The 25,126-nt window shown below is 39.9% G+C and overlaps 1 protein-coding gene across 1 annotated transcript in view; it reads left to right on the top strand.

Annotated features, from left to right (window-relative positions):
• Positions 1–25,126, top strand: part of Slc2a13 (solute carrier family 2 member 13) — a 308,559-nt gene that overhangs the window by 156,217 nt on the left and 127,216 nt on the right. The window contains exon 4 of the mRNA XM_028869258.2: positions 11,330–11,438. Within this exon, the coding sequence (XP_028725091.1) occupies positions 11,330–11,438 (109 nt within the window). The remainder of the gene's footprint in view (positions 1–11,329; positions 11,439–25,126) is intronic.

Genomic DNA, 25,126 nt, shown 5'->3' on the forward strand with positions numbered 1-25,126 from the left:
TCCAATTCTGAATAAAGAGATGCTTATTAAGGCCACAGTCTATGGGACATAATGAAGGCAGTCAGAGAGAGAGGTTCATATCACTAAGTGCCCACGTATGGAAACTTGAAGGATCTTCTGGTAATCACTTATTATACCTAAAGGGCCTTGGAAAAACAAGAACAAAGAACCCACAAAAAGAATAGATAGAAATAATAAAAGTCAATGCTGAATTTGAATGAAATAGAGATTTAAAAATATAATGAATTAGTGAACCAAAAAATTGGTTCTTTGAAAAGATTAATAAAATTGACAAACCTTTAGCCAAATTAACCAAAAGAAAGAGAGGGAAAAGTCTAGATTGGTTAATGTGGCCTGTCATGGACTGAGCAGAGGGCAGTTCCACCTTCCTTTTCATGCCCCGTGGGCCCAATCAGAGAGATGATCATATGCTGTTCGTGAGATGCCCACCCAGTTAGGGGTGATTGAAGCCCCTTTGCCCTTTGGTTAGGTGCTGACCCTGACTGTCTGCTAGCATTCAATCATCCACAGGTGTCCCAAGTGCGGTTACTGTGCCAAGCTCTCTTTATTCACACATTTACATGATCAGCCTTAGCTTTCCCGTGGCAAAGAGTTACATCTATTAGAGCCAGCAAAGAAGGCTATGGAGTGATCTCCAGTGGTCTCCTGGGTTGGAAGTGCCTTGTTAACAGTTGTCCTTACTTCTGATTCAGCCTCTTACAAATTAGATGCATTAGAAGAAAGGATATACAGAAGGACAACAGTCTGCTTTGGGGATGCAGCTGGCCTGCAGTTGCTGACCCAGAACCTTGTTCTTCCTCTTATGTAGTCTGCTTGACTTTCTCATACCCACTCTAAGCTTCTCTGATACTCATTCCTGATATTATTGGCCTCTCCTAAAGTCTGTTTTTACTGTGATATATATATTGTGTTAATCCCGAAGATGCAAGGAGAAAGACCACTGACGCAAATCATCATGGACAAAATGATTAAAGCAAGCAGTTAATTAAAGCAAGATTTTTTATTCATGTACATGGGCTGTCTCTTCCTAAAGGTGGGGTTCAATAGATCAGCAGTGGACATGGTTAAGACAAGGGTTTTAATAGTTCAGGAGTAGGGGTTTTCCAAACAGGGGATTTGGCAGCAAATAGTCTGGGTTACAGAACACAAGTGTAACAAATTGGTCATAACAAGTGCCTAAAATAAAGAAATGGTTGCAAGGTGGTCAAGTGGTCATAACAAGGTGGTCATAAGGCAGTCATAACATATAGTTATAACAACAGGCGGTCATAATAACCTTTTGAACCAAAGGCATGGTTGCCATTTCCTGGAACAGGTAGTACAGACCATTTAAAGTTACAGGTGGTGCACAGCCCAGTCCTTGAGGAACATATTTAATCAAAAATAGCAATGAATCTAGTTTTGTCTTTGTAGTAAGATAACTTCACATCTAAGATGGAGGCAGGCTGGTTTATTAGCTACTTCCAATTTTCACTATGGCTCTTTTCTCTTATGGCCTGCCAAGATCCAGCTCCTGCATCATACATTCTTTATTTTCAGAGTTAGGTTTTTTAATGGAGAGATGAGAGAATACCCACAAATTCATAAATAGAATCAGCTCTTGTGCTCTATTGCCTCCTGCAGTATGGAGAACTTAGCATGACCCCTTTTATTGATGACCTTTATTTCTTACTTTACATTAAATAGCTAACACTGATATATTTTGAAAAACAGAATATTCCTGGTGGGGGGCATGATAAAATGTCTATTCATCTCAGGGCACCAATGACAGGCCAAAGTAATGATTCTACCCAAATCTATCTTAGTATGATAAATGTATTGGAGTTAATTTTAGGAGTGTGTAAAAGAATTTATGTATGGAATCATGAATGATTCAAAGGCAAGGCAGCTGCATCACCAAAGCCCACCCTAGTACAAGTGGTGACTCACAAAACCTGCATCCCTGGAGCTAAAGGAATTGGAGGTTTGGTACTCTGTAGCTGTTACTACTTGGATAACCATAGAGGCGCTTTGTGAATCCTGTAACCTTCAGGAACATCCTGAGCCTTGTAAGGTTGCTTAATTTGTTACATTTATTTATTTTGCATGTGTGTTTGTGCGCAAGGGTAAGGGTGCAGGTGTGTGGGTACACACATGCAGAAGCATGAAGTAGAGATAAGCGAACAACTTGTAGGAGTTTCAGTCAGTTCTCTGCTTCTACCACGTGGATCCCAATGAATGAAATGGGGTCACCAGGCTGTTGCTTGGCAGCCAGTTTCTTTACCAGATATGCCAGTGGGCCAGGCCACCGTCTAAGTCTTGTTACCTTCTTTCACTGATTCCCTGAGTTTTATGAACTGCCTCCGACCCTCCAGGATAGAGTGTTTCCTCTGGGAGGAAAGGGCAGCACTACATTGGGAGCCCATGTCAGGCTACTGCTGCTTTGCAGGGCTGGAGGTGAGTCTGAGCCTTGCCCGGGTGAGGGAAGCCTCCACCACAGAGCTGTGCTCCTTGGCCTGAATCCTTGGCCTCTCTCTGTGTCACCTTCCTTCTCCCCTTTGCTCTTTTCCTTCTTTTCTTCTTTGTGCAGGACGTAACAGAAGAGTTGGAGAAAAGAATTGGGGCAGGAAAAGAGCTGCTTTTCAATTGGAGGACACGTTTATAGTTTCATGTATTTGGCTCATTTTTTATATCTGTCCCTGAGTATTTTCAGAGTAATTATATGATTTTTCTGAAAACCATGTGGACAGAAAACAACATTCTTTAAGATGTTATATTTGAAGGCACCTCGTGCTTTTGTTGCATTCTGATATCCAGAATTAAGTGGGGCAGTTGCAGTTTTTTTTTTTTATGTATTCCACCCCACAAGATAATAGGACATCTTGTTACTTTTATTCATGGTAACCATCTTATATAAAGCTCAGCATGGAGTGATCACAGTTGTTGCATTTAACTAAAGTTAAAATCCTCAGTAGTGTTTATTTGTTAAGTGATTTAATCTTAAATAAAAAGAAACTTTCTTCAAATGTCCAGATAAAATTCCAATGTGAATATGGAGTTTTTTTTAAAAAAAAACAAAAACAGTTATGTGTAGAAGGATAGCTTACATATCTCAAAATATCCTATTTGTATAGAGATGTAGAGATACTTGATTTTTTTGGAGGGCAACTTATTTTGTCTAAATGAAGGCTGTCTGAATTCAATAGTAGGAAGCCCTGTATTATCTGTTCTCACAGGTAGAAGAAAGTATTTGCTTTAGCAACCCGGGCTAATAATGTGTAGATTAACACAGAGATTGCATTTCGACCCTAATGTATAGCGATATGCTTTCAAGCATGCATTTATAGACAACTGGCCCATTACAGCATCTTGGCGAATTGATTGCTTTGCAGGATTTCAAAATGTATTGGCATAAATGCCAGACTGTGAAGGAATTGCACCACATGGGTTGGATTTATCAATAGCAGCAGCATATTATTCCAAATAGAATATGTGCCAGGTACCAGCTTGTAATGACAAACATCATCTGCTCCTATTGAGAAGAACAGCATGGGCATGCTCAAGACTTTGTGGTGCCTGTAATCGACCACATCATTATTTAGCAGCTTGGAATGCGCTCTCCGTCCACAAGTTCTCCTCAACACTATCTGCCTGGAGCGTTTTCCTGTCCCTTCTTTCTTCTTTATATTTATTGAGCAAATAGTTATTGCCTGTTCTCTATATACCTGATCCTGGACTAAATTCAGGACTAAGTCAAATGATAAGACAAGGACAAAATCTGATCCAAACACCCAACAAAATCCAATATGGATGAGCAATAGCAACAGAACCTACAAAAGTTATCCCAGAGCAAGGAAACAGAAATCACCAGCCATCTGAAATCTGAAGAGTCCCGGGCAGAATAAACATTTTTAAGGAGCAGTTATGAAGACATATGGTTTGTTTTGGTAACACAGATTACACAGCAGTTGACAGACCATTGCCTGGTACAGGGCAGTGATATAAAAACTGATGTAAAAGGTAGGTTGGGTGGGCACTGTGCCCCCTATGAAACTCTCTAGTGGGTCTGTTATCCAGAGAGTTCAGCCGTTTAGCGAGTTGATCAACCTCATGTGCAGATGGTGTGGCAACCGTGTGGAAGTGCTGGGCTGTGCCTGGAGAAGGTTACAGACAGAGACACTGTGGAAAGCTGGAGACTGAATATATAACGTTGCCCAGGAACATGACTGTTTCTAATCTTCATAATGGGATCCTTTCACTGTAGTAGAGATGGGGTTCGTGGTGGAGTTGATCTTTGAGCACTGAGCTACATGGACACTTTAGGCCATGTGTGAGCTCTCTCTCTCTCTTGGTGGAGATGGATGAATTCCTGGTCCAGCAATAGAGAAGAGGGAGACATAGAAGGTGCAGGTACAGAGCAAGAGTAAGTGTTTTATAGAGGGTGAGAAATGGAATCTAATTAAAACTTGACTGTTAAAGCCTGGGAAGTAGGAATAGAGAATGAATGCTCAAAAGCTGTAGTTCTTGATTTCCTGATACTTAGCTAATGCAGAGCAAAAACAAGGTTGAAGTAAGAAAGGATGGCATGTGTGTGTGTGATTAGCAGGACCTTTTGCCTTAGTCTTAGCATACTGTCTATGAAGCTCCTAGGTCACATGTGCCATTGTGACAGACCTTGTTTGATTTCTATGGATGATTCCTTCTCTATTGCCACAGTCATAGGCTGCTTGAGGACAGGCCATTTTAGGCTCCTGATCCTCATACAGAGTAGACCCCAGGTAGGCTCTCCACATGTGGCAAATGTACAGGGGAAGAAGAAGGGAGGGAACAATCAGATGCCCAAGGTAGTATTTAAGTTAGATGTTGTGAGTATATCGTGGGACATCCCATTAAGGCAAGAACAAAGGTTCCTCTCTGAGCTGAGCGCACTCCTTTAATCCCAGCACTCGGGAGGCAGAACCAGGTGGATCTCTGAGTTCAAGGCCAGCCTGGTCTACAGAGCGAGATCCAGGACAGGCACCAAAACTGCATAGAGAAACCCTGTCTCAAAAAACAAACAAACAAACAAACAAACAAACAAACAAACAAACAAAAGACTCCTCTCTGACAGCCCTGAAAGACTGCTCAGAAATACAAGAATTTGTTATGAAGTCATAGTGGCCCATTTTCCTAACTTTTCTTGAGAAATGTTCAGCTCTCTGGATGTAGGAATGAAATGATTAAGACTGGCTCTCAGAGCAGAGGGGGCCAACAGGAAGAGGAAGACAGCCTTGCACGTTGACATGGGCACAGACTGTGGTTCCTCCTGCAGCTTGGAAGTGCTCTGATCTTACAGAGTTCTTACTCAGGGTGTTTATAGGTTGTTCATGTTTTTATACCTAGGAAGTAAGCATATGCAAGTCTATCTTTTAAAGTATCCTATAACAATGACATGGGCAACTGGCACACATTCTAGCTTTACTTATGTTCGTTGTGACCTGGGGAGAGCTATTACAATCCAGGCAAGAACGTTATAGACAGCCATCCTTGTAAGGCCAAATTAGTGTCCTTCATTAGCCAGCAACTGAGATCAGGCTCTTTCCCGAGAGAAGCTTGGCACTGAAGCTCAGGCGTACAGCATTTAGAAAGAAAAAAACAACATGACATCATTGGCAGACGTAGGTCAGGGGAACCTAGTAACATTTGTTTGGGCAGAATGCAAAACTGTTTTGGTTATGCTTCTCGGCCATGGTCTGGGTCAGGTAAAGTCTCAAATTTGTTGTCAAGGTAGACATGACTGTTCGGGGAGTTAGGAGCTTTCCATTTCTGTTGGAAAACCTGTGCAGCCTTCTGGGTAAGATGCTCATGATGATAACATGGTTGAGCAGGCGTGAAGAGACATTGAAATGGGAGGTTGTCAGGATGGTGTCAATGCTTAATATCCCTAGTGGCTAATAATTATACCTCACTGTTCTTGCCTCTGCAGCATGCTGATTGGAGCTGCATGTCAGGATAGATTTCTTGACTACCAAGGGGAAGGGAGACAAGACTTTGAAATGCTCGTTGGTATATTGGTGCCCCGTGGGGCCTGGTCCTCCTTCCTTGACAGCAGCAGACAAGTTGAGATGGCTTTGCCAAGCTGCAGTTCTGAGCTGGCCGGGGTCTTGGGAACTTGCTGTATATGATTGAAGCTGAATCACAGGCTCCTCAATTGGGGGGTGAGGAGTATAATGTTTGAAGTGGGCTATGATTATCTCAATGCAACCCTGCTTTCCCCACAGAGATACCTACATTACAACAAAGAATTTAGTCTGAAAAGTGTCTAGTAGGGGACCTTCTCCACCTCACATCTTGTAATGTGTTAGTCATAAAATGTCCATTCGTGCTTTTCTTTAGTATGTGACAAAGTCTTAAGTAAATGTAACAAACAGGGTGGAATGCAGTGGTGAGTAAAATGCTGAAAATGTGAGGACCAGGCATCCCCAGGGGTTCTTCATCCACATTCCTGCATGGCCTGGGTCAGCACTGCTGGGTCAATACTCTTGCTGCTACTTAAGGGGACTGTAGCCTTGGAATGTCACCATCCTTTTCACTGCGTTGGTCCTCCTGATACCTAAACTCTTTTCTATTGGTGAAGTTTTCATTATTTTTTAAAACCAACTCTATTGAAGTATAATTTATATACAATAAGTAGGACATGTTTAAAGCAAGTAAACTGACATGTTTCAGCATATGTAAAATACCATCTAACTAGCTGAACAATCAAGAGATTGAAATTCCTATGACTTCCCAAACCCTTTCTGGGAGGCTTCTTGACAACCTCTCCCCACAAGTGACACAAGTCAGCTTGGACTAAGGGTCAAGCTGTGTGTGTGTGTGTGTGTGTGTGTGTGTGTGTGTGTAGATGTGTGTAGATGTGTGTATATCTATATGTTTATATGAGTTCATGTGTGTATGTATATGTGTCTGTGTGTCAGTGTGTTTATGTATGTGTGTATATTGTGTGTATGTTCCTGTGTCTCTCTGAGTGTGAGTATATGCCATGTTGTGACTGCCTATAGAAACCAGAAGAGGATGTCAGATCCCATGGAGCTGCTTAACATGGATGATGCAGACTAAACTCAGTTCTATGGGAAAGCAGCAAATGTTCTCAGCCACTGAGCCATGCTCCAACCCTCCAAAAGTTTTAATAGATTTTTTTTTATAACTTATAGGTTTGACTACTCAGACCCTCTGTGAGCTTTGAAGGTTTCATATTTTAAAGAATGTGTCTATTGTTTTAAGATGATATATGTGATGGCATAAATTATTCCTGGTAACTTTATTATTATAATAAAATTTTAATAATTTTATTATCTATTATGTAATATACTACATAAACAATATATTATATAATAAATAATACATAACTGTCTTATTCTGTTACTATTTTGAGTTCAGTGCTTTTATCCCTGATATGGGTCATTTATGTCTTTTTTCACTTTTTCCTGTATATCAGTCTCCAGTGGCTGCTGTAACAAATACCCCCAAAGTTGCTAGCTTAAACAGTATGTCACAACCATCCAGTGACTGGTGTCAAGGTCTTAAAGCCACATTAGAGATTGAGGAGCAAGACGCTCTAGGCGAATCTGCTCTAGAGTGGGTGCTTCCCTGGCATCCTGTGCCGCTTTTATTCCATGACAGCTCAGGGTTCAAAATGGGGACAGAGAAACAATGAAAAATGGAGTATTTATCACTGTCTCCAAATATGCTCAGGATGCAGAAGATCCCAAGGCTAAATGGGAGCTGTTGGTGTAATACTTTTGAGCTCACTAAGCTTCATTGCTTAGGAGAGGGGAAGAAACATTTTACCCCTGGCATTTCTTGGGTGGGTAGAGACCTTCCTCCCAAGGGAGTAACCAAATTCTAAGGGAAGAGGGTTCACACAGTGGGATACTGTAGGAAAGTCTATCATATGCAGACTACGAAAGTTGAAATCTTGAGCTTGCAAGATGGCTTTTTGGGTAAAGGCCTGACATTAAGCCTGAGCCTGACAACTTGCATTCAATCTCCAAAACCCACACGATGGAAGGAGAGAGCCAACTGCTGCCAATAGTTCTCTGGCCTCCACATACATGCCAAGGCATAAATGTCCGCACATATGCACAAACATGATCTACATACATAAAATTCAAAAGTTATTTTCAGAAGTACAAATGTGTATTTGTGGTCTCACAGTTCTGGTGAAAACAAGTTGAAAATCAGTTTGATTGGGTGGAAATGAAGGCATCATTGGGCCTGTTCTCCCTCCACAGGCTGGAGGAGGCGGTCTGTTCCTTGATTTTCCCACTTGGATGCCATCCAGTGTTTCATAGCCTATGTCTAGGTCAATCTAGTCCCGGTCTTTTTCGCTATCTTGAACATTGCACTTCCTGTTAAGGCTCCACTGCAGACAGACCAGGTAATCTAGTATACTCTCATCCTGAACCAACCTGCATGTACTCTTTCCATTTGAGGGCAGAGCTCAGGACCAGGATCGTTTCAAAGGGATCCTCATTTGGCCTCCAAAGTGTGGCTGGAAACTCAGATTTATTCATCTTTTCCAGGAACCAGCTTCTGGTTTCACTGGTTCATTTCAACTGTCTTCCAACTTTGCTATATTGTGGGCTTTGTTACTGTTTTCAGCCTGTGCTTCCTTCATCTTTGGGGGGAGGGGGTGGTTCTTAAGGTTGAAGCTCCATTCCACAAATTTGACATGATGCATTTTCATAGACTTTGGCATTCTTTACATTTTTCCTTGGTTGTTAGAATTTCCCAAGAGCATCCACTTTAGCAGCTGTTCTTTAGGTGCCCTTTGGTTTATTTCTAAATGGCATTATAGTCAAAGAACACTTTCAGGGTAATTTCCAGCTCTGAATAGTTTTCAGTCAATTGAGATTAGTTTTAGAAATCCGTTTCAAGACATTAAAGCATAGCTGTTTCTTTTCTGAAGACTGTGAACAGCCCTTTTCTGGTTCATATTCCAGGTTTTGGAAAGCTGCCCCTGTATGAGTGAGGGCATAGGAAAGAAACTGGTAGAATCTCTGCTCCATGAGGGGGAGGGTTTTTATTGTGCATAAGAAAGAAAATATCCAGAGGCCTCTGGAATCATCAAGAGCAGAGAGGGGAGAAAAAGGAATAAAGAAAAAAAAAAAAAAAACATACTCTTCCCCTGAGCCTAGGTTCCTCCTCCTACTGTCTCTCTGCCTGCCGGCCCCGCCTATTCCTCTACTACTTAACTATTGGCCATTTAGCTTTGTATGAGACCAATCAGGTGCCTTAGGCAGGCAAAGCAACACATCTTTACACATTAAACAAATGCAGCATAAACAAATACAACACATCTTTACATAGTTAAAGTAATATTCCATAACATGTACTAGCCCACCCCTTCATATTAAGGCAAGGCAAACTTTGGTCCTAATTCCTTGTAATTTTCTCCCTATGACCTTACCTGACCATCAGCTCATGATACAATGTAATAGTGGAAGTAGGTGTGGCATTTTGAATACTGTTACAGACTTCTTGAACAAGGAAAAAGTAGTCTTTGACCTATGGAAAGCCAAGATAATTATAGTTTGATTTGGGTATCATTTAAAATGTATTCCTAATACAGAGAGTAAGTGATATTTTATACATTTTTTTTTTACTTTGGAGGAAAGATAGGTGTTTATATAGTGCTGTGTGCATCTCTTCTTTTTGCAGTTCATTTAGAGATATTTATATTTGCACAGAATCCCACCTTTCTTCGGGCAAATGATCCAAATATATTTCAACACTGTCATAGTATTGTTTCACACAGCCTCTCTGATACAGTTGATTGTCCTATCACTTCAGTGAATCAAGTCAGTTTTATGTGTGGCATATGCCCAGCCTACTTTTTAAATGAATTGAGCTCTTAGTGACCATCACTGCTCCTCTGGACTGATTTTTAATATCTTGACATCAAGAACAGAAACATTTTCAGTAGGGCCAGTCTTGTGATTTTAATCATACTTGTGAGGAGTCCAAATAGTCTGAACCCCATAGCATTCAGTTCTAATTAATGCTGTGTCTCGACATCGCATATTATCATTTATTATTGAGACCATTCACGTATTCTTTGTGATTTCTGCAATCTAAATATGTGACTTTCAGAAGATTCCTGAAATAGTGAGATTTACTTGGATTTTAGTTCCCTTGACTTAGTTTAGGGTTTGGTTATAAACATGACCTTCAGGGAAAGTGCTTTAATTAAGCAGTTGGCATTCAGGGAATCACAGGCCATTTCCTTTAACAGCAGAGATGCCCTGGATCCTAGGCATAGTTTCTAGCACAGCAAAAGGACACCATATACAACACTTGTTAGTTTTTCGAGGACACTCTGTAGCAAACCCTTCTGAGAAGAGAAGCTGTTCCATGACACAGACCAGTTAGTTCCCTTACTAGAGGCCTCAGTCATTTAGATACCACAGCTGTGTAGACGTGCTCTAGGCTGTTCAAAATCCCATTTATATTTTATTACATGCATTTGTGAGTGTGTGTGTGTACATGTATGTATGTGTTTGTGTGTGCACACACATATGCCTCCTTGTGCATGGCATAGTGTTGTGTGGAGGTCAGGGGGCAGCTTGCAGGCATTATTTCTTTCCTTTTGTCATGTGGGTACCCAGGATGGAATTTAGGACATCAGGCTTACGGACAAGTGCCTTTACCAGTAAAAGTATTTTACTAGCCTCTGGTTTATACTTTAAAACAATCATTGGATGCCTATTCAGGACCAGCTCAGTTTGTAAGCATTTTCATACTACATGCATATATTTGTGCACAACAGACATTATTTTTCTTCTATTACATTTTGATAATACCCAATATATCCATAAGCAGAATTGATATCAAGCCTAAACTCCTTGGTGTCAATAGAATAGAATGGGATGAATTTTGTTCCTAATTTGTTTGGAATAAATGCTATTTCGTGTGCTGTTTTTACCAGTTACCTTGTAAATGGTCCCACATGGATGCATTTTAAGTCGTATTTAATTGTTGAGAAAGCAGAAAAGCAAAAGGCGTAATTAATAATTGTAACTAGAAAGAATGCAAGGAAGAATAACGTGTGACAGATTCAGTTCCATGAGTCTAAATAGTACCCATGGCATGCTGTCATCAGAATTCTCTGATGTTACTTTTGAAATTCCAACTCAAAAATACTGCCGGTTTTCGAAGTAATACATTGTGCCCAAATTTCTGGAAAAGTTCTTATTTCAAAATGCCCAATGGTGTTAATTTCACAGAGATTTGCAACAAGATCTAAAAGTAATGGCCGGGTCTTTCTCTCTTTCTTTTGTAAAAACAGCTGGACCTATAATCTGCAGAATGCTGAGTTACCCCCCTACTCGCCGAGCCTTAGTCGTGGGGTGTGGTTTACAGATGTTCCAGCAGCTCTCTGGCATCAACACCATCATGTACGTATCCTTGTTGGCTTTCTCTTGAAAAGTTTGTGAAGGGAACATTTCACAGGGAAGGCAGGAGAGAGTTCTTGGTGATTTGTCACTATTAAATGCAGAGAAGTGTCCTCTGGGTATGATTTATGATGGTTAAGACCCACCACTTGGAACCTAGAGGTCGTTTTGTGTCTGGTATATTATTGTAACTATATGTTTCATATAAATTGTAATTATACCATTGATACTTTTGACTAATCCAAGCTAACATCATTTTAAGATTTAGTTATTATTAGTTATAAAAAAAAGTCACACAGCATTTTTGTGTAGTGCTGTAGTGATTTTGGAGCACATTTCTTCCCCATATTGACTACATTCCTTTCTTGATCATATTCTCACATATTCCCCCTTTTTCCCAGACAGCTCTGTGCCTACTTTCATATCATCTCTATATATTTGATTTTATGTACCTACATATAATTTAGGACTCTCAAATGGGAAAATAATGTCATATTTCTCTTTCTGAGACTCACTTAATTCACTTAACATGATAATCTCTGGTTGCATCCATTTTCCTACAAACAATATAATCTCATTATTCTTATGGCTAAACAAATTCCATTGTGTATATAAATGGTATTTTCTTTATCCATTCCTCTGTTGATGGACATCTGGGATGGTTCCATAGTTTAGCTGTGCTACCCAGTGCAATGTAGTAAACTGTGTTGTGAAGTATCTTTGTGATGTATTTACTTACAGGTTTTGGGGGGTGGGGTGTAGTTGGGTCATATTGTAGGCTTCAGAGAATCTTCAGTGCTGAAGTCCATGGTGGCTGGACTACCTTAATTTCTCCCAGTAATATGCAAGGGTTTTCTTGTCCTCATCCTCATCCGCCATTTTGTTTTCTTGATGACTTGCCATTCCAATTGTAATGTCAAGAAATGCATTTCCATGGCTAGTGAAGTTAGCTTCTTTTCATGTATAGTGGCCTTTTGTAGTTCACCTTTTGAAACTTTCTGGTCATTTCAGTCTCCCATTTAATGATTTGATCATTTTTTGTTTAGTGTTTTTTTTTTTTTTTTTTACTTCATTGCATGTGCTAGATGCCAGACCTTAGACAGATATGCAGCTAGCAACGTTTCTGTCCAATTTTGTGTATTCTCTCTGCACCTAACTCAGTTTCCTTTGCCATGTGTAAGCTTTTTAACATCATTGGGCCCCATTTGTCTACTGTAGGTCTTCCTTTCTGAGCAGTTGGTGCCCTTCCCAGAAGGTGCTTGCCTATGCAGATATCTTCAACTATTTCCCATACTTTTTCCTCTATCAGTTTACAGAGAAATGATCATGTGATTTCTGTCCTTGCATCTATTTGTGGAATGTGTCATTTATTTACTTGAGTACATTGAACCATCCATGTATCTCTTGAATGAAACTGACTTGATTATGGTGAAGTTTTTGATGTGTACTTGTATGGTTTTTTTAAAGTCTTATATTGGTTATCTTTGAATCTATGTTGATCAGGACAATTGTTCTATAATTTTCTTCTCTTTTTTTTCTGTTGCATCTCATTCTGAATTTGGTACTGGGGTAATATTGGCATTGTAGAAGGAGTGTAGTAGTGTTCTTCTCCTTTCTATTTTATAGAATAAATAGCTTTTGAAGCATTTTTGTCAATTCTTCTTTAAAGACATGGTTGAATTTAGCAGTAAACTTTTTTTATTTGGGAGACTTCTTATTCTTCAGTCTTATTTCTTTTAGATCTGCTTAAACTGTTTATGTCATGTTAATTTAATTTGGGTACATCTAGAAACTCATCCTTTTCAATTTTCTAATTTAATGAAATATAAGCTTTCAAAATACATACTAATGATTTTCTGAATTTTAATGAATCTGTTGTTGTGTCTTCCATAGAGTCCTTACTTGGTGGATTTAGGTTTTCTGATTCTTTTGATTATTTGATTAAGTATTGTTGACTTTGTTTATCTTTTCAAAGCTTTTTCTCATTGATTGTGTTTAATTTTTTTCCAGTTCATTAATTTTGCCCTAATGTTGATTATTTCTTTTCATCATATAATTTGGGCTTTGTTTTATTCTTGTTTTCCTAAGTCCAGAAGGTCTATTGTTACGTAATTTATTTAAGATCTCTGATTTTTTTTTTAATACGGGCACGTGTAGCTATGAACTTCAATCTTATTACTGCTCTTATTTTATCCCTGTAAGGTTTGGAGTGTTGTATTTTCATTCTTACTCAGTTTTAGGAATTTTCCAGTATCTCTGACCCATGGTTCACTATTATTTTTCGTTCTTCAAGTTTGTACATATTCTGCTGTTTCTCTTGTTCATTTCCAGCTTTATTCCACCACAACATCAGGTACAATATAAGAAATCATTTCAGTTTTCCTGTGTATCTTAAGATTTTCTATGGGTCCTATGTTGTGTCCATTTTCTAACTTTTATTTTTTTTATTTTGTGTATGTATATAGGTGATTTGCCTTTATGCATGTCTGTGTACCACTTACATGCATGGTAACCTCAGAGACCAGAAGAGTTTGTTGAATGACCTGAAACTACTTTTACAGGGGTTTATGAGCTACCATTTGGGTGCTGAGAATCAAACCTGAGTCTCAGAAGACCAGCCAATGTTCTTAACTGCTGAGCCATCTCTGACTGCTGGCCAGACCCTCTATGCAAATTTCATATTATTCCAGTTTAAAAACAATAGCCTCTTTAACAATAGTAAGTTCTGCAAGATAAAAAAAGGATAATATGGTGTATGCTGGGATATTAGTCACAGAAAATAACACTGTAAGAATAACACTGTAAAGGGAGTAGGTGTGTATTAGAACTGAGAAGAAGAGTCAGGGTGGGGAAAGTAGCTGGGGTGGGGGAGTAGCTGGGTGGGGAAAGTAACTGGGTGGGGAAAGCTGGGATACTGTCTTCATCCACAGATTTTAGGGAGTAAGAAGTAAAAGCAAAAGACAGAAAAGAGAAAAATAAAAGAGCTAGGAACAAGAGGGGGAATATATGAATTGTGTGTAAGGATAATACACAATAATAAACTGAGTAGAAAAACATGAGAACTGTAAAACATAGCCACTCACAGCTGTGTAGCCCTGCCAGGGATTATGGGGAAAAGCTTGCTCCTGTCTTTTCAGGGCTGTGCATCATCATGCAGTACAAGGTCATTAATAAAGGAGGTTATTAGGACCACAGTATAGAGGAGAAGAGATGGTTTGGAGATGCAGGGAAGACAAACGGTCCCTGTTTACTCCTTTCACCATGTATTTGTTGGGGGGATAAGTGGACTAAAGCTGCAGACCCTTTGGTGTGCTTTCATTCATTATTAAGAACTGTTTTGGACGTGTGCATCCTGTCACAGTCTCTGTGAGTTTCTATGTACATCAGTCCTGTTGATCTGAAGACACTGTTTCCCTGGAATCATCCTTCACCTTGGGCTCTTAACAATATTCCTGTTTCCTCTAACACCTAGATCCCCAAGTGTTGAGGGATTCCATGGGGTTTTTTGTTTTGTTTTGTGTGTGTGTGTGTGTGTGTGTGTGTGTGTGTGTGTGTGTGTGTGTGTGTGTTTCATTTGAGGGGGGAGGAATTGGCATTTTGTTTTTCATTTTATGTTTTGTTTTGGAGAGAAAGAGCATGCTCCTACAATTTGGTGGGGAGGAAGGTTGAGAGGATCTGGGAGGAGTTGGGGGAGAGGAAAACATGCTCAAAATATATTGTATGAAAAAAATTTAAGTAAAAAAAGCAACTGTTTTGGCATGTATGGCTGTATAGGCCAATGGAAACACACATTAAATACACTAACAATTAAATATAAAAGATTCCACCACATCTCCATAGAGTACTCTTTCAGACATAGAATACAGCCATGGTTTCTGAGATACAGATCTTGGAAATCCACATCCTAGAAGTTTTCTTCCAGCTATTTACTTTAATTAATCACTGGGAAAAAAAAACAAGGATTATATTCAATAAAATTTAATCAATCTATTCCTATTTGAGACTAATAATATTATCCTTGAAACTTGCTTAATATGGTTAAATATTTAGTAATAATTTTGGAAGAGTATAATGGTTAAATAATTTTCAATGATAAAGATTAGTGGGGGTGACAAGATAGCTCAGTGGGTACAGGCAGTTGCTAAGCAAACTTGTTAACAGGAGTTTGAGGTCAGGAACCTGTGTACAGACAGAAGGAGAAAATCATTTCCACCATGTTGTCCATTGTCAATGTTCACCTTGGCATACATGTGCCTTCCCACCAAGATAATCACCCCCACACTTTAATTTAAAAAAAAAAAATAGGATCCAGGGCCGCAGCACATTGCAACCACGTTCTTTGCGAATTTGACATTAATCCCTCCTGGTTTCACCCCGTCAGACTGCAACCTCATTGCCTTTGTTTTCAGTATTCTGTTATGCCAACATGACTTCCACTTTTCTTGCCTTTATTGACCCTCTGCAGGCCGATACAGTGCCTCGTATCTGGACTTGTTCCGCATTTGTTCTAACCTTCTGTCATTCCGAGGCACGTCTTCCTTTCTTAAGCGTTGGTAGCATAGGACTGCAGCAAAGGAGGCACCAAACTTTCGGATAATGCAGACTCAGTGACAGCCCCGTACGAATATGCTAGGTGATTCCATCGCCACAATATAGTCTCTATTTCTAGATCTGTTTATTGAACTTGATAATTTTTTAATAGCACAGAAAACCAAGGAAGGTGTTCCTTTTCTGTAGTTAATTTAAATAAGAATCACAGAGCCATTTCTAATGGATGGTTTGTAGCTAATGCCAGTGTGCTTCTAAATGCTAGATGAAATAGTTGTCTTCATCCACTTGCACTATCGAGTGTAAACTGTGCTGGCCGTAGTTTTCAATCTTTAATTAAGTATTAATTTTTCTAAGTCCTCCATCCCTTTTGAGAGATCAAGAGATATTAGTGTCCTGGTATTCCTTGTGATTTATGATTGCTATTGGTCTGTTCTACTCATCACCAGCTATACTTGGTAAAAGGTACCATATGCCGCAGAACATAATTGAGCCTTAATCCTGAAAAATAGGGATAAGAAAGTAAATGATGATTGAAGATAGACCATGTCTACTATGCACAAAACAGCTACCAAACTTTTCAAAGATGCTGATAAGACGTCTGTATCTAGCAGCTAGAGACATGAAGACAAGATAATAGAATCAGTAATTGGTGGTTATCTCTTTACTTCTGACACACCCGTTCAGAGCCCATGCAACTTGTAAATCAGTGCAGGGATGACCACAGTGCAGCTTGGCCTCAGTGATAAGTCAGGGACTCTCTTGCTGTGTGTTTTCTCCTACCCTTTCTAACCTCAGTGTGTGTATGTGTATCTGTGTGGGGAGGGGTGGGGGGCTTGGACGTGTGCCTGCATGTATGTGTGTGTGTGTGTGTGTGTGTGTGTGTGTGTGTGTGTGTGTGTGTGTGAGGGTATGCATCTGTGTTGGTGTGAATGGATATATGCATGTGTATGGATGTGTGTGTGCATGTGCATATGTGCATGTATGTGTCTGTTCATGGGTATGTGTGGCAGGGTGTGCATGGATGTGTGTGTGTGTGTGTGTGTGTGTGTGTGTGTATTCTTTCACGTTACTCTCAAGATTCAGTATATTTCATAAACTTTTTCCAGTTTAAAATAATCTTTGAATTGTAGTTTAATTGAATTTTGTGCACTTAGCTATAATATTAACTACATTCTCCCCTTGTTTTAAATTTTTTTTATTAATTTCTGGGTTCAGTCTCATGAATGTTTCATTGATATAAACTATAATATTCTAACATTTCACCCCCGTGGTTTCTGCTCTTTACATGAGAAATAAATTGGGCACTGCTCTTCAGCATTTGAGCAAAAGTTTAATAAAGTATAGAAGCTGGTGTTTCTTTTTAGAAGTTGTAACTTCACCCTTAAGTCTCTGTGAATTTTAAATTTAAAGTATTTTCTTTCTCACCAGCGAAGTTCATAGAAACCATATGGAGAAAATACTGAGCGTTCTTCCTCCAGCTATAGGTATAATCTTAGTGCTGTGGTGTTTTCTGTCTCTTCTCGCTCATGGGATGCTTTATTTCTACCCTCTTTGCCTCTTGACTATCCTACCTCAGTCATGGCCATAATCTCTCTTCTTGAAATAGTCCTTCATCTGTGCTATTTGTGCGTGTCTGTGTTGGACTGAATGCTGGCTTATATGATCTGTTGTTTGATTTTATCCTAGACTGTATTTTCTCATCTTTTAACTCTTTTGAACAGAGTTTCTACAAACTTTATACACGATGTTTAACTTTGAAATGAACCATTTTTCTAATATTATGTGATTACTTAATAATTTCAAACATGTGTCTGAGAATATTTTCATCTAGTCACAAGAGACAAAGACCATCAGGACTAGAGTGCAGGCCTTCCCACCAGTAGAGTTGGTGTGGTGGCACTTGGCCTCATAACCCAAGGAATTGTTTCATATGTGTCAGAAACAAAGAGAACACAGTGCAGACAATAATTAGTGTAACAAAATATAAAATTACCACTGTGTAATTTATGCGAAGCCCTAGCTATAATCTTGATGATTTTTTACCTTAGAGATTTTATTTATGACAATCAGTATATGAGCCACTCCTGCCACAAAGACACAACGTGTTTCTGTTCGTATGTCTGCCTAGGGGGAAGAGGACAGATGGTAGAGAGGTACACCATGTTCTGTGTGGATTTGTTAATAACATGATTCTTCTAAGGAATTATTATCTACATTTTGATATGCTTATATCAACAGAGAATCAGAACATCTTAGACAGTTGAAGATAAGAGCTCCCCCTTACCCCCCCGAGAAGATAGAAAATTGTTCAACCCCAACATTTAACCTTTAAACCTGATGTAAGAAAAAAATCCTTTATGGGAAACTTGTTTGGATCCTTTGTCTCGTGTGTGTGTGTGTGTGTGTGTGTGTGTGTGTGCGCACGCGCATTAATTACCAGGTGATACTCTAATGTGTATTAACTTGACAAGTACCCACAGAAATGGCAGAAGCCCCGCCCCCATTTGTGTGTAATTACATTATAACAACAAACACTTACTGACTTACACACTCAGTGTTATAACTTATTTTCATAGATAGTCTCTGCTTAAACATCCTGTCAAGTGGGTGAGATAGTTTTCTTCATTTGTTTCATCACCAAATTCTTTGCGGTACTAAGAATTGAAGCCAGGGCCTTGTACACACTAATCATCTGCAATACCACTGTCTAGATAGAGACCAGGGACCCTAGCCAATTTAAGTAACTTGTTTACTGTCACATGCTGAGATATATGGGGAAGCCTGATCTTATGGCTCCAGACTCCTATAGTTACCTTTCAATCTTAGAATGCCCAGAAATTTCAGAACTGGATGTTTAAAACTTGTTGGAAAGTAGAGCTCAAAGGTGATTGTCAACGAAGATTGTAATCTAGAATGACTGAACTCTGTGTTTAGTTTCTCTCATTCTAATTGTTTGGCACCAGAGACTTTTTTCTCTTTACATTTGAATTTTGGGTATGTTCGTATATACAAAATGGGATGTCTTAGATGAGTAGTAGGACTCAAATCTGAACATGAACTTCATCTTTCAAATATACCTTAGATACATCCTAAAATTAATTTTTTTGATAGTAGCAATTACGTTTTGACTACAATAGATTAAGTGAGGTCTAGGATTTTCCACTTGTGAGGGGAAGTTGGCACCCAAAAAGTTGTGGATTTCATAGCATTTCAGATTACAAGTGTTTGGTTTGAAGATAGTCAACCAATAGAAAAACTGCATGCATCTCAAGCATCATTGCAGTCATCAAATTCTTCCATTTTCAGACATGTTGTCAAGGCCTTCGCATTGTGACCTGAGCTAGAACGATGCCAAGCCAGCTTGTTGTTTGAATGAGTCATTTATATTTGCTAATCACATTCAATTAATTTAATTTTTTAATGAAATATTTCTGGAACTACTCCAGTTTTATATTTATTATCAACAAGCTCTACTGGTATTAAAAAAAAAAATGCTGCAGTCAAGAAACATGGCCAAAGCAGCACAGCCAGATGGTGGTAAATGTAGAGAAAATTAAGAAGAAGATGGGAAAGTTTTCTGTGGCCCTAGGTTGCTGTTCTTGACAGGCAGAGTAAATGGAGAAAAAAATGGGAGCCCCTGCCTCCAAATAGCAATCTAATAATAATAGCCAAGGAGAATCTTGGTGTTACCATTGATAATGTCCCTTTATCCCAAGTTTGTGAGACCTACCCCATGGGGTCCTTGAACTTTCCTTGACTTGTATAATGTTGTGAGGAAAGGCACAAGGTGTGTGACCTTCACACGAAGGCTCACTAAAGAATGGCTCTATGGTAGAACCACCAGAGTGTCTCCATTACTTCCCGTTTCCTGTGAACGTGTTGCACATTTGTTCAGGTTATTCTAAAAGCAGACGCTAAAACTGGTCCTTGGTGCATTGGTGTTTTAGATCCACGCCAAGACGCATCAGGAGGGAGACAGGGAAAGTGGCCTAGGGGAAAAAGGAAGGGAAGCAGAGGGTACATGGCTTGCTGGCTCTCTCAGCAAGCAACCTGAGTTCAGTCCTACTGCATACTTGCTAAAGACTGGTACGGAATGGTCTTCAGCATCACCCTAGGGGTGACCCAGTCTTTAGTCCCTCAACCAAGTGTTACTCTTGCAGGTCTTAACAGGTAGTCTGTCCACATCCCTGAGCACTCACTCATGGGTCCAGAAAACTCAGGCAGAGGAGAAGAGAAGCAAAGAAAGTTGAACTAGAAACTGTCAGATTCTGTAGGATTCCTTAGGGGAATTCAGAGGGACCAAGAGCATGGGTGGGGCTTTGAGAACACTGGGTGAAACTCCTCTGCTTTCACACAGTTGCCAGAATTAAGCTAACAATATACAGATGTGAACTTGGTTGCTACTTTTTATGCTTATAGCACATGCAGTTCTAGTGGAAAAAGAAGTTAATGTTTATTGTCCACCATAGGCAAAGTCAGTAATAAAAATGAGAGATTCGTGACAAGAAGGGATAGGAACACATTTCTCTAGTGTATCACTTTTCCTTGTTTAATTCATATCACCTTTCCCGTTACAGCAATTTTTACAATCTATCTTAAAGTACTCATTTTTTTAAACCTCAACCAAAATGTACTATTTTGTTACTGTAGACCCAGTGACATGTAAACTATCATCCTTGTGATTGTGGTGAATGCTCTAAGTAGACAAACGTGATTATGGCGATTAACACAGCAACAAAAAGTGCTTCAGAGGGGTCGAGGCAGCACCATGAAATACAGTGATGTAGCCCACGGTGTGGCTTACTGTCTCAGTGAAGCACAATCATGTCTCCAAACTCACCCTCGGATTTGAAAATCACACCACTCTGGCCAGTTGTAAGTGGACTTTAAAAAAAAAAAAAAACTGTAGCCACTTAAAATAGGACTATGTGGTGATATTTTATTTGTATGTTAATAAATAAAGTTTGCCTGGAGATCAGAGGAGATAGCAAGCCATTAACACAAAAGTCAGGCAGTGGTAGTACACGACCTTAATCCAGTCACTTGGCAGGCAGGGTCTCTGTGTGCTCAAGGCCATACTAGGGAACAGAGCCAAGCGTGGTGACACACACCTTTAATCCCAGTACCAACTATAAAGACCTGGAGGTCTGTACAGACAGGAAGAGACAGGGAAGTGAGGTAGCCTGGGCTAAGAGCCAATGAGAGGGCAGAACAGCAAGGCAATAAAAGCCTGGGTAGACAGGAAGTCATGGCATTTTGGAAGCTACAGAGTTGGTGAGGTAAGGTGGTTGGTGGCTATTCCTATTTTCCTGATCTCTACAGCTTTCACCCCTGTATTTGGCTCCATGTTGTTTATTTAATAAGACCGCTTAGAAATTCGTCCACAGGACTAAGGCAGGAAATGCAGCTGGTCTTGGGGAAGAGTGGGAACAGAAGCTGGAGAGGCACTTGCTCAGCCTCTGTGTGCAGTGACATGGTGCCCTTGCTTTTGTGGCTGCGTGCATGCATTATTGTCACGGAGATCTTGGTGTGCTTTCACTCATAACTGGCCACACTGCCACCACAACCTTGGAATATTCCGAGTCAAAGCATCTACAATAGACTGGCCCTTTGAAGGCCAACTAACCTCCAAACTCTAGCAAATTCTTCCAGGAAGGTGTGATATGGGATAGTGATCCTTAAGTTTACTTTTTTTTAAAGTAATTCTTTTATATTTGGGCATTAAATTATAGTTGCATGATTTTCTCCTTCCCTTTCCTCCTTCCAAACCCTCCTTGCTCTTTTTCAATGTATGGCCTTTTATTTCATTAAGTGTTCTCTCTCTCTCTCTCTCTCTCTCTCTCTCTCTCTCTCTCTCTCTCTCTCTCTCTCTAACTCTCTAATAGATATGTATAACCTGCTCAGTATGTATAACATTAATCGTATATATGTTTTCAGGTTTGACTACTTGGTATTGGATAGCCAATTGGTGTGTCTTTCCCTGGGGAAGACTATTTCTCCTGCTCTCAGCATTTTATAATTGCTGGTAGTTCTGTGTATAGGGTTAAGGCCTCCCAGACTCCCCACTCACCTCCTTGTTGGCATATCTATTCCTGTTGTCCTTGTCCAGCCCATGTTTGGGCAATCACATATTGGTGAGGCTTGATGGATACAGCTTCTGACATTCCAAGGAGACACATTCTCACAGTAAACCCCTTGCTCCTCTGGCTCTTACAATCTTTCCATAGCCTCTTCCCTCTATCCACAATGATTCCTGAGCCTAAGGTTCAGGAGTTGTATCGTAGCACCCTTAGGTTAAACTATTCCTTAACTTGAACTGTTTGGTTCCTTCTTTCTGGGGACTTCTGAATTCGGGTTTGTGATTATGCTTCCGGTGCTGGTAGAATTTCAGGGCTACAAACATTATCGAGCTATTCTTCCCTGAGACACACAGTCTAATGACAGGTCATCCACAGCAGGGAGAGGGAGAGCAGTGCCTCTTGCTAGAACATCTTTATTCATTTTGATGAATTTATAGTTTGCTGGGCGGGTTAAAACACATAGAAGTGAATATCAGGTAATTCAATCTCCACTTCTTCAGAAATCCCAAGCGCCAGAAGAATAGAAAATTAATAACGTACATTTAAGTACACAGCTTTAGCTTCTTGTATAGAATTAGTAGCCTGCTCCTCTAGATTTCTTTGCAGATCCTTTTCTTCTGATTCTCTAAGGCTCCCCTCCCACTCTTGTTCAGAGGAAGCATAAGGGATATAATCAGCTACTGAAGACTGTTTCAAGGATGGAATTTGGCCTCTAGGCATGTTTCCTCCAGAGAGAGTTTGTTAACTTGCACATTAATGTCCAGATCCAAGAATCTGTGCTGCTTTTTGGAGCTGGTCTGTATCCCTTCCCGTTTCCATGTTCCCTGCTTCTGTTCATGGCTCGTTTTCATTTGGTCTTTCTTGTTGTACCACTGTTCTGAGCAATCAATTTGCAGTGACTAGTCTACTTAGGACTTCCCATATGTTCTGTTGACAGCTGGTTTGAGGCCCGAGCTGACAGTAAAATAACTCTGACTTAATTGGGAGTAGAGTCCTGTTGTAATGACAGTAGCTGTGGATAGTCATAACTATTTTGTTTTTGCTCAATACCTTCACTTCATTTCTTTTAAAAAAAAAAATCGTTGAGGATAAAAGGATGAAGCTGCCGTTTTCTAACACCTCACAATCATTCTTTTCTCTTTGCTTTTGGATATTACTCTATAGGCCAAAATGACCAAGGGCTCAGGGCAATTCTTTTCCCTCAAACCCCTTAGTGCTGGTATCATGTGGGTAAGATAATATAGTCAGCTTACTTGTTGGTTTCAGCACATTCATAATAAACTCCAAGTCACCAATCAGTGTCACATTAAGAGTAAAAAAATCAAAACACTCCTATTGGTGTCATCTAACCATGAGCAAGCCCAGATTTGAATTCTCTTCTTCATGCTCCCTGTGTCTTTTGTCTTCCATTGGTTTTATGAGTCTGAATCTGTACCCGCTGATAAATGGAAAGAAAAAGAAAAAGGAGAACATGAGTGCCCCTAGGTATGGTGGAGGAAGAGGTTTGTTGTAGATAAGAGGGAGAGCATAGCCAGAGGCAGACATCTGGGAGAGTCCAGAGTGGATATGATGAGCAGAATGAGCTGGGCTACTGCAGTCCCATGGAACCAGCCCCAGGCTGCACCAGGGCTCAAAGAGAATGCCCAGAGTCACAAAACTAGACTTTTTCTATCTGAGGAATTTTTAGGGAATAGGGAAAAACTCAGACACATTCTGATGGTCACGTTCCCTTATTCTCTCATGTTGGATTTTCTCATGTTGTTCTTTCTCATTGGCTGGATCCTCTCATGTATTTTTACAGCTTATATATCCCAACCAATTATTTCAGGCAATAAGAGGTCTGTTGATCCCGGAACACCTGCCGCCCTCACTTGGGGCTTCCAAGTCAAGTTATCTTCTGTAGCCTTGACTATTCAGACTTTATTTTCATAATTTGAGGTCAGGAATGAGTGTAAGGAATTAATCATTTGCCAGCTAGTAATAATTGGTCTGTTTTTTTTGTATTTATAACCTAGCCAGATAGTACAGCTGTGTGCCCTTGCTTGAACAAAATTGGGAATGTTTATCTAAAAAAAACTATTAGCCAGGCACCTGGTCTAATCTAAAGCTCTTTGAGGCTTTTTTCACCTAATGGTGTACAAGAAACCTGTAACTGCAATTCTCAGCATAAAGATTAAAGGAATTTGAGCCAGTCTGGACTCAGATGTTTCCCTAAATCATAAATATAAGCTGTGATTAAAGCAGCTTTTGAGTGGAATTCAATAGGCCCTGACTGTGTCACCAAAAAAAAAAAAAATGCAGCATCTTCCTGACAATCCACAGATATAAATGCACAGTAGATGAGATGTATTCATGAGATAAACACACTACAATAAGGCAGTGGGAGACTCCCTATACCATATGTGTAATACCAGATACCAAAGGTGCAGCAAATGCAAAAGACATTCTGGAGTCTGTATTCTTGAAAGCCTTGCTTGAAGGAGACATATCCATCACAAAGATATTCTTCTGATGGACTGACATCTGAACTTTAATTGCTATGGGCTTCACCTCTGATATGGCCATTGGCTACTAGCACCAGGTCCTGGGAAGAGAGCAGGGAGAGAAGAAGGGAGGGCCAGGAGACCAGAAGGCCAAAAAGGCAGAAGGACCATGAAACCAAAAAGGCAGGATTATACAGGGAAGAGCTGCTGGGGGAAGGGCAACCCAGTCCCTGGGCTGGAGAAGTTTAGGATAGGGATTTGGCTCTGCCAGCCAGGACCCTGTAAGAAGTAGGGACTGGGGATTCTGGGAGAACCTGGCAACTTGCATCTGCTTTGATATGTTAATAGGCATCTCAGCCATTTGTCCTGGTTTGAGACCTAACATCTGAATGCTGTCTTGTGTAGCGAGCTTTCTTTTGGGTCACCAACTAGCTCCCAAATCATGACATGGGGACCTCTTATTAGTTATGAATGTTCAGCCTTATATTAGCTCTTATTTTAATCTGTTTCTCTTTATCTATGTTTTGCCTGGGGATTTTTACTTTTCTTTCTGTCTGTATATCTTACTTTCCTGCTG

Source organism: Peromyscus leucopus, chromosome 20 (genome assembly GCF_004664715.2).
Source record: "Peromyscus leucopus breed LL Stock chromosome 20, UCI_PerLeu_2.1, whole genome shotgun sequence".
In the NCBI taxonomy this organism is placed as follows: domain Eukaryota; kingdom Metazoa; phylum Chordata; class Mammalia; order Rodentia; family Cricetidae; genus Peromyscus; species Peromyscus leucopus.